The sequence below is a fragment of the Rhinopithecus bieti genome, unplaced genomic scaffold (genome assembly GCF_001698545.2).
Source record: "Rhinopithecus bieti isolate Rb0 unplaced genomic scaffold, ASM169854v2 scaffold_61590, whole genome shotgun sequence".
Taxonomy (NCBI): Eukaryota; Metazoa; Chordata; class Mammalia; order Primates; family Cercopithecidae; genus Rhinopithecus; species Rhinopithecus bieti.
In genome coordinates this window covers 121,823-137,094 of record NW_016823353.1, presented here as the reverse complement: position 1 = coordinate 137,094, position 15,272 = coordinate 121,823, and the positions used below count along the sequence as shown (strand labels likewise).

Here is a 15,272-nt window from a genome sequence, read left to right as displayed (position 1 = left end):
GTCAATGAAACAGAAAATCAACAAGGATATTCAGGACTTGAACTCAGCACTGGACCAAGTGGACATAATAGACATCTACGGAACTCTCCATCCCAACTCAACAGAATATACATTCTTCTCAGCAACACATCACACTTATTCTAAAATTGACCACATAATTGAAGTAAAACACTCCCTAGCAAATGCAAAAGAATGGAAATGATAACAGTCTCAGACCACAGTGCAATCAAATTAGAACTCAGGATTAAGAAACTCACTCAAAACCACCCAACTACATGGAAATTGCTGCTGAATGACTACTGGGTACATAATGAAACTAAGGCAGAATTAAGTTATTTGAAACCAATGAGAACAAAGACACAACACACCAGAATCTCTGGGACACAGCTAAAGCAGTGTGTAAAGGGAAATTTATAGTACTAAATGCCCACAGGAGAAAGCAGGAAAGATGTAAAATCAACATCCTAACATCACAATTAACAGAACTGGAGAAGCAAGAGCAAATGCAAAAGCTATCAGAAGATAAGAAGTAACACGTTAGAGCAGAACTGAAGAAGATAGAGACACAAAAAGCCCTTCAAAAAATCAGTGAATCCAGGAGCTGGTTTTTTGAAAAGATCAACAAAATTGATAGACCGCTAGCCAGACTAATAAGAAAAGAGAGAAGAATCAAATAGACAATAAGAAAATGATACAGGAGATGCCACCACTGATCCCACAGGAATACAAACTACCGTCAGAAGATACTGTAAACACCTATCTGCAAATAAACTAGAAAATCTAGAAGAAATTGATAAATTCCTAGACACATATACCCTCCCAGCACTAAACCAGGAAGAAGTCAAATCCCTGAATAGACCAATAACAAGTTCTGAAATTGAGGCAGTAATTAATAGCCTAGCAACCAAAAAAAAGCCCAGGATTAGATGGATTCACAGCCGAATTCTACCAGAGGTACAAAGAGGAACTGGTACCATTCCTTCTGAAACTATTCCAAACAATAGAAAAAGAGAGAATCCTCCCTAACTCATTTTGTGAGTCCAGCATCATCCTGATGCCAAAACCTGGCATCAGGTTTCAGGCCAATATTTCTGATGAACATCGATGTGAAAATCCTCAATAAAATACTGGCAAACCAAATCCAGCAGCACATCAAAAAACTTATCCACCACAATCAAGTCAGCTTTATCCCTGGATGAAGTCATATGGTTCAACATATGCAAATCAATAAACATAATCCATCACATAAACAGAACCAATGACAAAAACCACATGGTTGTCTCAATTCTGTCTCAAAGGCAGAAAAGGCCTTTGATAAAATTCAACACCTCTTCATGCTAAAAACTCTCAATAAACTAGGTATTGATGGAATGTATCTCAAAATAATAAGAGCTATTTATGACAAACTGCATAGCCAATATCATACTGAATGGGCAAAACCTGGAAGCATTCCCTTTGAAAACCGGCACAAGAAAAGGATGCCCTCTCTCACTACTCCTATTCAACATAGTATTGGAAGTTCTGGCTGGGGCAGTCAGGCAAGAGAAAGAAATAAACGGTATTCGGATAGGAAGAGAGGAAGTCGAATTCTCTCTGTTTGCAGATGACATGATTGTATATTTAGAAAACCCCACTGTCTTAGCCCAAAATCACCTTAAGCTGATAAGCAACTTCAGCAAAGTCTCAGGATACAAAATCAATGTGCAGAAATCAAAAGCATTCCTATATACCAGTAATAGACAAACAGCCAAATCATGAGTGAGCTATCATTCACAATTGCTACAAAGATAATAAAATACCTAAGAATACAACTTACAAGGGATGGGAAGGACCTCTTCAAGGAGAACTGCAAACCACTGCTCAAGGAAATAAGAGAGGACAGAAACAAATGGAAAAACATTCCATGCTCATGGATCAGAAGAATCAATATTGTGAAAATGGCCATACTGCCCAAAGTATTTTGTAGATTCAATGCTATCCCCATCAAGCTACCAGTGACTTTCTTCACAGAATTAGAAAAAACTTCTTTAAATTTTATATGGAACCAAAAAAGACTCCATATAGCCAAGACAATCCTAAGCAAAACGAACAAAGCTGGAGGCATCACGATACCGGACTTCAAACTATACTACAAGGCTACAGTAACCAAAACAGCATGGTACTGATACCAAAACATACATATATACCAATGGAACAGAACAGAGGCCTCAGAAATAACACCACATATCTACAGCCATCTGATCTTTGACAAACCTGACAAAACAAGCAATGGGGAAAGGATTCCCTATTTCATAAATGGTGCTGGGAAAACTGGCTAGCCATATGCAGAAAACTGAAACTAGACCCTTTCCTTATACCTTATACAAAAATTAACTCAAGATGTATTAAAGACTTAAACATAAAACATAAAACCATAACAACCCTAGAAGAAAACCTAGGCCCATTTAGGACATAGGCATGGGCAAAGAGTTCATGACTAAAACTCCAAAAGCAATGGCAACAAAAGCCAAAATTGACAAATGGATCTAATTAAACTAAAGAGCTTCTGTATAGCAAAAGAAACTGTCATCAGAGTGAACTGGCAACCTACAGAATGGGAGAAAATTTTTGCAATCTACCCATCTGATGAAGGGCTAATGTGCAGAATCTACAAGGAACTTAAGCAAATTTACAAGAAAAACAAAACCCCATCAAAAAAGTGGGCAAAGGATATGAACAGACACTTCTCAAAATAAGACATTTATGCAGCCAACAAACATGAAGAAAAGCTCATCATCCCTGGTCATTAGAGAAATGCAAATCAAAACCACAGTGAGATACCATCTCATGCCAGTTTGAATGGGGATCGTTAAAAAGTCAGGAAACAGCAGATACTGGAGAAGTTGTGGAGAAATAGGAATGTTTTTACCCTGTTGGTGGGAGTGTAAATTAGTTCAACCATTGTGGAAGACAATGTGGCGATTCTTCAAGGGTCTAGAATCAGAAATACCATTTGACCCAGCAATCCCATTACTGGGTATACCCAAAGCATTATGAATCACTCTAAAGACATATGCATACGTATGTTTATTGCAGCACTGTTCATAATAGAAAAGACTTGGAACCAACCCAAATGCCCACCAATGATAGACTAGATAAAGAAAATGTGGCACATACACACCATGGATACTGTGCAGCCATTAAAAAGGATGAGTTCATGTCCTTTGCAGGCACGTGGATGAAGGTGGAAACCATCATTTTCAGCAAACTAACACAAGAACACAAAACCAGACACTGCATGTTCTCACTCATAAGTGGAAGTTGAGAACACATATGCCAGGGCCTATCAGGGAGTGGGGGCCTAGGGGAGGGATAGCATAAAAAAGAAAAAATAATTTTTTAAAAAAGGAACCTTGTCTCACTTGCCTTCTCTGAGAACTGTACAACAACACAAGTTCCATTCTAATTGATGAGATTGCAGCAAGGTTGAGGATATTTATGTGGCCTGAGGTGGGGAAGCTGGCAGACCAGGCATGGGAATTCCAGATACACTGATGTCTCTTTCCCCTAGTGATGTTGCCCCCAAAGCTGGTGGAGGGAGGATAGCAACTCCAGCATGATTGATTAGGATTATCAGGTGGACATGTGGTCTCTTGCTATTTTTAATTCCTAGCCAGGCCTGATAGGTACTTTTGCAAAAGTCCCACTTTATTCGGTTTACCAAAGAGGAGGAAGAAAGTCTGATTTTGTCTGCTTTATTACACTGCTTCATTATCAACCTCAAGAAATTTTTTGACATTTTTTATTACATAAAGAACTCTGTGCATGTTCTTTCCCCATTGGATACAGAGAGTTTTGGACATTTTTTGTTCTTAAGAGTCTAATAAATGTGTGAGGAAGACATCCAGAAAAACTTAGAACATAAATTCTTCTATAATATATATATAAATATCAATTAATAGATGATCATTATGCAGTGGAGAAGACAGAGAAAACCTGGAGAAAATTGAATTCAAGCTGAGCCTTAGAAATGTCTTAAGTTAAATGGAGAAAAGAGTGAGGGCAAGGCTTGTTGAACAGATGATAAAATACTTTTGAATATATATGTATTAAGAATGTGTTGGCTGGGTGTGATGGCTCATGCCTGTAATCCCACGGAGACTTAGGCGGGAGGATCTTGTGAGCCCAGGAGTTCAAGACCAGCCAGAGCAACATAGGGAGACCCTGTCTCTACAAAATGTAAAACAGTTAGCCAATTGTGGTGGCACATGCCTGTGTTCCCAGCTATTTGGGAGGCTAGGGTGGGAGGATTGCTTGGGCCGGGGTGGGGTTGAGGCTGCAGTGAGCAGCTGCGATCATGCCAACCCGGGTGACAGAGCGAGACCCTTTTGTGTTGCATAGTTTGTCTTTCATAGAGGGGTTCTTGGAGGTATCAAGTAGGAGATAAGTTTGGAGAAGTAGGAAGGGACAAAATTACAAAAGTACTCTGAATATTGAATGGGTTTAGACTTTAAGAGATCCTTGCTATTCAAATAAATCAGAAATTACAGCACAGCATGATTCAACATGTGGTCTCTGTACTAACCAAATAGGGATCTCCAAGCAGCTTTATGGAAATGTCAGATCTCAGCCTGTAAATAGGAATCTGCATTCACACAACAGTCCCAGATGATTCTTACATTCAATAAAAATTGAACAGTACTGTTCCAGTGAGGATTTCTGTTATTCTAAATCACGTTTATCACTAGGAATACATTTTTCAACAGAAACTATGTAAGAAATGGTAGTTAGGAGTTCAGTCCAGCCACTAGGGGGTTAAATGCTTCATAATTTGAAATATTCTTTGAAATCTAATGCTGAGGTTCCAGGTGGGGCAGTAACTGTTGCAATGAACAGTTGTGCCTTGTTTAGAGACAAGGAAAAAGAGAAATAAATCTGCCGGCCTGTTTAAGTGCTGGTTTACACAGAGTACATCATAAGGTCAGTGACTGAGGAGATCCTGATTCTGTAATTCCTTAGGTAGGATTTTGGAGAACAGCAGCTGTGTTTTGAGGAAAGATCTAAGATGCTCATAACAAATTCTCTTTTAACACAATGGTAGCCTTGATTCAAGGAAAGAAAAAATTATTTTCCTAAGTTACACAATCTCTAAGATACGTTGTCAAGTAAAACAGTGTGATGCAGAATAGTACGGATAGTATGCTAAAGTGAAAAATCTCTAACATTTGTTATTTTGCATATGTGTATGTATAGCTATAGTATGAATTCCTAGAAATGAAATTATTTGAACAGAAGCTATGTGCATTTGTCGTGTTGATAGATTTTATGCGATTGTTCTCCATAAATACGGTATCAATTTACACTCCCACTGGTGATATATAAGGATGCTGTGTTATATATCTATCTTATTGATCTTTGCCATGTGATGGTTAAAAGGGGGTCTCAGTGTTGTTTTAATTTGTGTCACTAAAGGTTGAGATTGAACATCTTAAAATACATTTAAGAGCCATTTCTGTAAATGTTCACATTCTTTGCCAATTTTTCTATTAGAGTATTTTTTTAATCTTTTTTATTTCTAGGAATTATATATTAGGGAAATTCACTCTTTGTGATATGAATTGCAAATCTTTTTGCTTGTATAGAGTAGCAACAGCAAATGTAGCTAGCTAACAGCTGTTTTAGACAACACAAGCCTGAAGGTAGACTACTTAATTTGCTCCTGATCCCATATTTCTGTAGAACCATGATTGCCAAAAGGATAGTGTAGAAAGTCTTTGAAAAGCATGTTCATACCGTTTGGACAACACACAGAAAAGTTTTATAAATTTTAAGAAGGTAAAGTTTGATGAAATCCTCTTAGCTGGTGGGAAATGGTTAAAAAAAATCTCAGAATATTATCAATTTTCAAAATGTATTGATGTGAGAAATCACAGAGCTGTTTTAAACTGAATGCCTCTGTATTATTTCCCATTCTTTGTACTAGGTTACCACCAAAGAACATGATTTTGGTCTAGGGGCTCCAGTTTCTGAAGCTGAAAACTACCAGAATACTCTCCAGCTAGAACGAGAAGTGAGAAACCAAGACAGATTCATCTCAGCACTGAAATTACAGGTTGCGTTTAGTTACAACATATTTTCCTGAGTTAATTTGGGGTGGGAGCCTATTTTGAAACAAGAAGATAGAGAATAAATAACTACCAATTCAGAGCTCATTTAAATGTTATGGGTCTAAAATCATTCAATTTTTATCTTAACCATTTTGATAAACATGAAGTCAGAGTCAATGAGTGCAAACTACATGTCAGGTGTTGTGCCAGGTACATAGTTTTTACTTAATGATCCCCAACTTGTGAAAAAGTGATGCCATTCCATTTACAGATGTGGAAACTGAAGTTCTAAGAGGTTAAATAATTATGACACTTGAGTAACACGTGACGGAACTAGGATTTCTCCAAAATCCTTTGTTAGCTGGGATTTGAACTCAATTCTCTGAACCCCAAGTTCAGTATTGTTCCTGTTCTCCTGATGCCTGACATGTAGTATAGCTATTAATAAAGGCTATTAAAAGAGATTTCTTTTTCCAGGAAGATAGAGTAGACTTAATTTTTCTTATTCCTCCTGCTAAGTACAGCTAAAAACTCTGAACACTATGTATAAAACAATTTAAAACTTTGACAGGTGGAGAGAAGAAGGAACATTGGCTAAGGCTCTCAAGACACAAAAAACAACGTGTTAGTTCCTGGGTTTCTTTTTCTCCATATGTCCCAGACAGGCTGCTAGAAAAACTGGCAACTGGAAATAACAATGGGCACAAAAGAAAGACCCAAGAAAAGCCATTCCTTCCTAGGCAAAGGACCAGGAAAGGAGCAGTCTATCAAGGCAGACAACTTTTAAGACAATAACTATCCACTCCAAGCAAATACCACAGAAAAAACTACAGCCCCATTCCTGCCGGCTCAGGCCAAGTAAAGAGCCTACACTTTCCACGGTTGCCAGACTATAACAAGGAGCCCAACTTGTGCCTCACCCCCTTTCTTTCTCTCCCCACTCCTCCCACACCAGGGTGATATCAGAGAAGGCTAAGTGGGAAACTAGGACTTTTATCCTCACCAGGGAATAAGGGGGCCCTGAGCCCCGTGATGTCAGCAGAGACAACATGAGGAGCCAAGGCATCTACTCCCAATTTTATAGTAAGAGGCACTCCTTCTTGCTGTGGTATCAGAGGAGACCTGAACTTTCACCACCTATCAGCAGTAAAGGCCATCCACCCCTGGTGTCAGTGGGGGACACGAGGGGAACAGTAATGAGGCACCTCTGGGATTCCTCCCAGGCTGGTGTAATGGCAGAGGCTTAGTGGGGAGCCTGAACTCCCATTCTTGCCTAGCAGTATCTAGGAACACCACCCTTTCCAGGTATCAACAGATGCCAGGTGGAGGAACTGGACTTCTGCTTTGACCTGGCATAAATAAGGCAATGTCCCTCCTTTTTAGTGGGAGCAGTGTCACAGGAGGCCTACTAAAACATAAGATCCAGAGTCTTATAATGCTGGCTCTCAATTTTAGAAAAAGGCATTGTAATCCAAAGAATCAGGAAGATTTGAGAGAAGACAAGAGAAGCCAACACTGAAATAGAATGGATGTTACAATTATCTGGCAAGGACTTTAAAGCAGTCATATAAATGCTTCAGCAAGCAATTATGAACATGCTGGAAACGAATGAAGAAAAGTTGTCTCAGGAAAAAAAGATAAGAAGAACCAAATGGAAATTTTGGAACTAAAAAATAAAGTAACTGGTCCACACAAAAGTCAGCATATGAATGTTTATAGCAGCTTTATTGTAATTGCCAAAAACTTGGAAGCAACCAAGATGTCTTTCCATAGGTGAGTGGATAAGCAAACTGTTGTATGCCTATACAATGGAATAGTATTCAGTGTATTTTAAAAATGAGCTATGTAGCCATGAAAAGACATGGAGCGAACCTTGAAAGCCTGTTGCAAACCTGAAAAGGCTACGAAATGTATGATTCCAACTACATGGAGATGATAAAATTATAGAAACCATAAAAAGAGCAGCAGTTACCAGGAATTGGAGGGAGAGGGGATGAATAGGTGGAGCACAGGATTTTTAGGGCAGTGAAACTATTCTGTATGATATACTAATAGTGGATACATGTCATCCCATGTGTGTCAAAACTCACAGAATGAATAACACCAAGAGTGAACCCTAAGGTAAACTATTGACATTAGCTATTAATAATGTAACAGTAGGCTGGGCGCGGTGGCTCACGCCTGTAATCCCAGCACTTCGGGAGGCTGAAGCAGGCAGATCATGAGGTCAGAAGATCGAGACCATCCTGGCTAACACAGTGAAACCCTGTCTCTACTAAGAATAGAAAAAATTATCCGGGCGTGGTGCCAGGCACCTGTAGTCCCAGCTGTTCAGGAGGCTGAGGCAGGAGAATGGCGTGAACCCCGGAGGCGGAGCTTGCAGTGAGCCGAGATCGCGCCACTGCACCCCAGCCTGGGCGACAGAGCAAGACTCTGTCTCAAAATGATGATGATAATAATAATAATATTAATGATGATGTAACAGTATTATTTCATCAATTGTGAGAAATATACCACATTAATACAAAATGTAAATAATAGAGGAGACTATGTGTTGAGGGAGAGAGGGAGGAGTATGTAGGAACTCTTTGTACTTCCTAATCAATTTTTTGTAAACCTAAATCTACTCCAAAAATTTAGTCTATTAACTACATGAGAGAAAATATTTCCAAGTTACATATCTGAAAAGGGCTTGGTATCTAGAATATACAAAGGACTCCTACAATTAACCTCTTTTCCCCAAAAAAATCTAATTCAAAATGGGCAAAGGACTTGAACAGATATTTCTCCAAAGAAGATATACAAATGTCAATAAATACATGAAAAAGATGATTAACATCATCAACCATTAAAGAAATGCAAATCAAAACCATGAGATACCACTTCATACCCATTAGGATAGTTGTTATGATGGAAAATAACAAGTGTTGGTGAGGATGTGAAGAAATTGGAGCACTTACATTGCTGATAGGAATGTAAAATGGTGCCACCATGGTGAAAATCATTTGATGGTTTCTCAAAATTTTAAAGACAGACTAACCATATGATCCAGCTATTCCACTCCTAGGCATATACCCTAAAGAGCTGAAAACATGGACTCCAGTAGATACTTACATACAAATGCTCATAGCAACATTATTCACGATAGCCAAGAGGTAGAAAAAACCCAAATGTCAACAAATGAATGGATAAACAAAATATGGTATGTGCTTACAATAGAATATTACTCAGCTTCAAAAAGGAATGACATTCTGATACATGCTGCAAAATGAATGAACCTCAAAAACATTATACTAAGTACAGTATAGGAAGTACAGTATAGGAAGACAAATAATGCCTGATTCCACGTCTACCTAGAATAGGCAAATCATGGAGATAGAATTGTTGTTTAATGGGTACAGAGTTTTTTGGGGGAGGGGAATAAAAAAATTCTGGAAATACGATAGTGGTAATGGTTGCACAATGTTGTGAATATACTTAATGCCACTGAATTATATACTTAAAAATTGTTAAAATGAAAATTATGTATATATATTTTGTGACAATAAAACAAGCTTTAAAAATAGAGTAACTGAAAATAAAAACTCAATGTTCTCAATAGAACGGAGGAAAGGAATGAATCAGTGAACATGAGACTAGAATAATAATTACCTAATGTAAACATCAGAGAGAAAGTAGATTGACAAAAATTTGAATAGAGTTTCAGAGACAGGTAAAACTATGCTTGACAAAAAAGTGAGAGAAAGTGGTGCTAAAAAATATTTGAAGAGATAATGGCTGAATTTCCCACAAATTTGGCACAAAGACATAAAACAGATGAAAGAAGGTGACTGAATACCTAATAGGAGTCACCCAAAGAAATCCATGCCAAGACACTAAATAAAATCCTGAAAGTAACCAGAGAGAAACCATGCATTATCTATGGAAGAACACCAATTCAAGTCACAAGAAGATATTTTTCATCTGAAAGATTGGAGGTAAGAAGGAAGCGGCGCAGCATATTTCAAATACTAGAAAAAAGCAAACCTGTCAACCCAGAATTTTATATCCAGAGAAAGTATCTTTGAAGATTGAGGGAAACTAAAGACATTCTCAGATAAAGGAAAATTAAGATAATTTGTTACCAGCAGAGCTACACTAAAAGAATAGCTAAAAGAATTTCTCTAACCAGAAAGGAAGTGATAAAAAGTAATCTTGGAGCAGTAGGAAGAACAATATATAGAGCAAAAAATACAGGTAAATGAAATAGAATTTCTTTTTTTTTTTTTTCTTTTCTTTTTTTCTTTTGAGAAAGGGTCTTGCTCTGTCATCCAGGCTGTAATGCAGTGGCATGATCTCTGCTTACTGCAGGCTTGGCGTCCTGGGCTCAAGCAATCCTCCTACCTCAGCCTTTCAAGTAGCTGGGACTGCAGGCATGCACCACCGTGCCTGGCTGATTTTTGTATTTATTTATTTATTTTTTGGTAGAGATGGGGTTTCTCCATGTTGCCAAGGCTGATCTCGAACTCCGATTCTCAAGTGATGCTCCTGCCTCAGTCTCCCAAAGTCCTGGGATTACAGATGTGAGCCATTACTCTGAGCCAATTTTTTTTTAAGTTTACAAAANCAAGGGGGTCCATTTTCTTGCCTTTTCCAGCTTCCAGAGGCTGCCCACATTCCTGGCTGGTCCCTTCCTCCATTTTCTTTTCTTTTCTTTTTTTCTTTTGAGAAAGGGTCTTGCTCTGTCATCCAGGCTGTAATGCAGTGGCATGATCTCTGCTTACTGCAGGCTTGGCGTCCTGGGCTCAAGCAATCCTCCTACCTCAGCCTTTCAAGTAGCTGGGACTGCAGGCATGCACCACCGTGCCTGGCTGATTTTGTATTTATTTATTTATTTTTTGGTAGAGATGGGGTTTCTCCATGTTGCCAAGGCTGATCTCGAACTCCGATTCTCAAGTGATGCTCCTGCCTCAGTCTCCCAAAGTCCTGGGATTACAGATGTGAGCCATTACTCTGAGCCAATTTTTTTTTAAGTTTACAAAATTATATTTAACTGTCGAATGTGGTTCTAAATGCATGTAGAGGAAATATTTAAGACAATTGTTTTATTCATAGGGGAAGGTAAAGGGACCTAACAGGAGGTAAGGTTTCTGTACTTTCACTTGAACTGTTAAAATGTAGGCTATGATAAGTTCTGTATATATAATGTAATGCTTAGAACAACCAGTAGAAAAAGATCAAACAAGAGTTACACTCAGAAACACTATAAATAAATCAATGTAGAATTCTAAAAAATGTTCAGGTAATCCACAGGAAGGCAGCAAAAACAAAAGTCTCCATTATTTCAACACTTATAACTACAATAATCAAGACTGTGATATTGGTGAGGGATAGATACATACATAAATGGTACAGAACAGAGAATCTAGAGTTAGTCCTATACAAGTACAGCCATATGATTTTTTGACAGAGATGCAGATGCAGTTCTGTGGAAGATAGTCTTTTCAACAAGTGGTGTCACAGCATTTAGATATAGAGAAAACAGTTACCCTACACTTAAACCTTATACTTTATAAAAAATTAACTAAATGGACCATAGATGTAAATGTAAAACATAAAACTATGAGACTTTTAGGAGGTAACGTAGGAGAAAATTTGCGGGAAGTTAGGCTTGGGTGGAAAGTTCTTAGATATGATACCAAAAGCATGATTCATAAAAGGAAAAATTGGTAATATGGACTTAATCAAAATTGAAGTTTTTGACTGGGTGTGGTGGCTCATGGCGATAATCCCTGCACTTTGGCAGGTGCATGGATCACTTGAGGCCAGGAGTTCAAGACCAGCCTGGCCAATATGGCAAAACCCCATCTCTACTAAAAATTACAAAATTAGCTAGGCATAGTGGTACATGCCTGTAGTCCTCAGCTACTCGAGAGGCTGAGGTGGGAGGATCACTTGAACCCAGGAGGCAGGTTGCAATGAGCTGAGATTGTACCAGTACACTCCAGCCTGAGTGAAAGTGAGATTCTGTCTCAAATATATATATATGTATATATGAGTTTTTACTTTGCAGAAGACCCTGCTAAGATGGTGAAAAGACTAGCTACAAACCACATATTTGCTAAAGGACTCATATCTATTGTATCAAATGAAGAACTCTTAAAATTTAATAGTGAGAAGCAAACAATTCAATTAGAAAATGAGAAAAAGACATGAAGAGATACTTCACAGAACGATGTGTGGTATACTAGAAAAAGGTATTCAACCTCTGTAAACATCAGGGGAATGCAAATTAAGGCCGTGATGAAATAACAATTCAGTTCTAAGAGCAACTAAAATAAAAAATAGTGACAATACCAAATGCTGCCAAGGATGAGGAGAAACTGGATCACTCATCCATCCTGGTAAGAATATGAAATGGTACAGCCACTCTGGAAAATAATTTGGCAGTTTTTGGTTAGATTAAACATACATTTACCATACAACCCAGCAGTTGTACTCCTGGGCATTTATTCCAGAGAAATGAAAACTTACATCTACTCAAAACCTATAGCCTACTCAGTTGTTCATAGCAGCTTTGTTGTATTCCCAAACTGGAAACAACCAGTTTTCCTTAATTGGTGAATGGTTACTGTGGTATTCCGTACCACGGAATATTATTCAGCAATAAATAGGAATGAACCTATTTGATTCAAATAACAACTTGGATGGATCTAAAGGATGCTGTGCTGAGTGAAAAAAAGCAATCTCAAAGTATCACATGCTGTATGATTTTACTTATAAAACATCCTCAAAATGACAAAATTGTACACATTGGTTGGGAAGAATTGAGGGCAGGGAAGGAGAATATAAAGGGGCAGCAGCAGAACAGTCTTGTGGTGGTGGAACAGTTCTGTATCTTGAGGTGGTAGTTACAGAGATCTGCACATGTGAGAAAAATGATACAGAACACCATGCACATGGTGGATCTGGGTATGATACTGTACTGTGTTGTTTATGACATAACTATTAGTGGTAACTGAGTAAAGGGCGTATGAGACTTCTCCGTACTACATTTGCTTCCTGTGAATCTTACTTAAAAATAAAAATTTTTAACAAAACTACTTGAGTACCTATAATACTGGAAATTTTACTTGAGCTCTTATATAATGTCTAATGACAATTCTACAAATTGTAGGCATTCTGTCCATTTAACAGAAGAGACTCGAGACTCCCATTGATTTTTTTTCTGAAGTCAGATGCATCTCCTAGGGTCAAGAAAATATGGTAAACGCCCCAATTACATAACTGGTAAAGAACTAACAACAAGATTTAAACCTAACTCTGCCAAAGTCCAAAGACCATATCCTTTGTATTACTCTAGACTGCCTCTTCTAAAGTACTTTTTGTCTTGGAATTGAGTGAAAGTAGAATTTCATGAGAGAAGTGAGGGGAGTGTTCATTTATATTACTGATAATTTGTTTTATTTGCTTAATAATTTGAGGATTGTATGTGAGATATGTAATAAACGATGCAGAAACAAGTGATATGTTGATATAGAAATGAGACATACGGGCTTTTAAGTTGTTCAGAATTTAGTAGAAGGGACAGGGAAATAAATGATTTTAATGCATCTTAAAAATATTGAAATAAACTTATATAAGAGGCTTTATGGGCACACATACTGGAAAGGAGAAGCATTTAACAGCTCCTGGTGCAATGGGAAGTTAACAGACATTTTTAGTGTGCTTTTGTTGCTGAGAAATATGGCATAGGAAAAGCCACGAACAAAGATGAAAAATATAACTTGAAGTTTATCTGTTTGTTTCACATCCTATAGCTTGTTTGTTTTAAAAGAAAGTAGCTGAAATAATAAGGGTAGGGTAAAATAAGGAAACAATGAAAGCCTGGGATGACAGTAACAAATAATTGTACATAGTTTCTGTGCATGTTGCCAGAGGTGGGCTTTAGATTTGGCTTTAGAATTTCTAGAGACAAAGGCAAATAGAAATATTAGTTAAATAATTAATGATTGTTAGGGTAAGAACAAACCAGGTATCCAAAAAAGGCACGTATTTTCCTGAAATTGAAGCCTAAGCAGGGTTTACTTGAGGATTCTTATAAAGAGGGTTCTGTGACAACACTTCAAGTGTGTACATTTCAATAACTCCTCTGAAATGAATTTTTAAATGAATTTAATGAGATTGTTTTTTATGGTGTGTCTGGTGGTGCAAAGTTAGGTTGGACAGGTAAGTCGAGTTGGACCATAAATGGCATTTTAAAATTTTATTCTCAATGCCATAAGGCAACATAAGGTTATAGGAATGACCTCAAATTTGCATTTTCAAAGAATTTTTGCGAGTAGATGGGAGAAGGCCAAAAGAGAAGAAGAGAGTAGGAGATACTAGATTAAACTAATGATTTTAATTATGCCTCTTGGTGTGCTGTTTACTGGGTACAATAAATGGCATTGTGGCATATTTAGTTAAAATTAATTCATGACTTTTAGGATTTTTTATGTAGCGACAACTTAGAAGGTTTTTTTGAAGACAACTTTGTTGATTTTAATGGTTTGGAAGACGATACCTCTATAGCTGTTTGAAAAGGGCAGCCTCGGGGCATAAGAGGTGAGGGATTTAGCAATTTCAGATGCTCCTTACGGACTGAAACTTCTATAGTGTTTTGTTTGTTTGTTTGTTTGTTTTTAATGCATCTTTTACAGGGTACTAACAGTATCTTAGACACAATAGGTGCTCAATAAATATTTGTTAAATACACAATGAGAGACGAGTACTATGGAAAACAATTTGTACCATGACTTTAGCTCATAGTTATTTTTGTTATTGCACGTAACATATTGTATTTGTATTTCCTCAAGTAAACAAGAAATTCCCTGAGGACAGGTACTTAACCTATCTTTGTATCTTTGGAATTTAATATAGTTCCTGACATAAGCATTGTTCAATGGGTCTAATTTTTTTTCTTCCTTTAAAGGCATTTGGATACCTTTGTGATAGAAAAGGCCCTTTTCTTCATCCGTTGATGGTTTGATAGTGGGCTGGGAAGGAAAGCTGTGTTCCTCCACATTAGGCAGCAAATGCTTGATTGATTTGATATTTAGCTTAGTCAAGTAAGTTACTGGTACTTTTTATAAGGACTTTTTATAAAAGTTAATAATATACATATGTATATGTGTGTGTGTGTGTGTGTGTATATATATATATATA

The 15,272-nt window shown here is 37.5% G+C and overlaps 1 protein-coding gene across 6 annotated transcripts in view; it reads left to right on the top strand.

Annotated features, from left to right (window-relative positions):
* Positions 1 to 15,272, top strand: part of LOC108521511 (centrosomal protein of 135 kDa-like) — a 31,233-nt gene that overhangs the window by 7,908 nt on the left and 8,053 nt on the right. For 4 of the 6 annotated variants that reach the window (XR_001883212.1, XR_001883211.1, XM_017861373.1 and 1 more), the window contains exon 2: positions 5,963 to 6,091. Coding sequence is in view for 2 of the 6 variants with exons in the window: in XM_017861373.1 (XP_017716862.1) it covers positions 5,963 to 6,091 (129 nt within the window). In the remaining 4 variants the exon portion in view is untranslated. Of the gene's footprint in view, positions 1 to 5,962; positions 6,092 to 15,039; positions 15,176 to 15,272 lie in introns of all 6 variants that reach the window. The other 2 variants (XR_001883210.1, XR_001883209.1) reach the window with 1 other exon arrangement.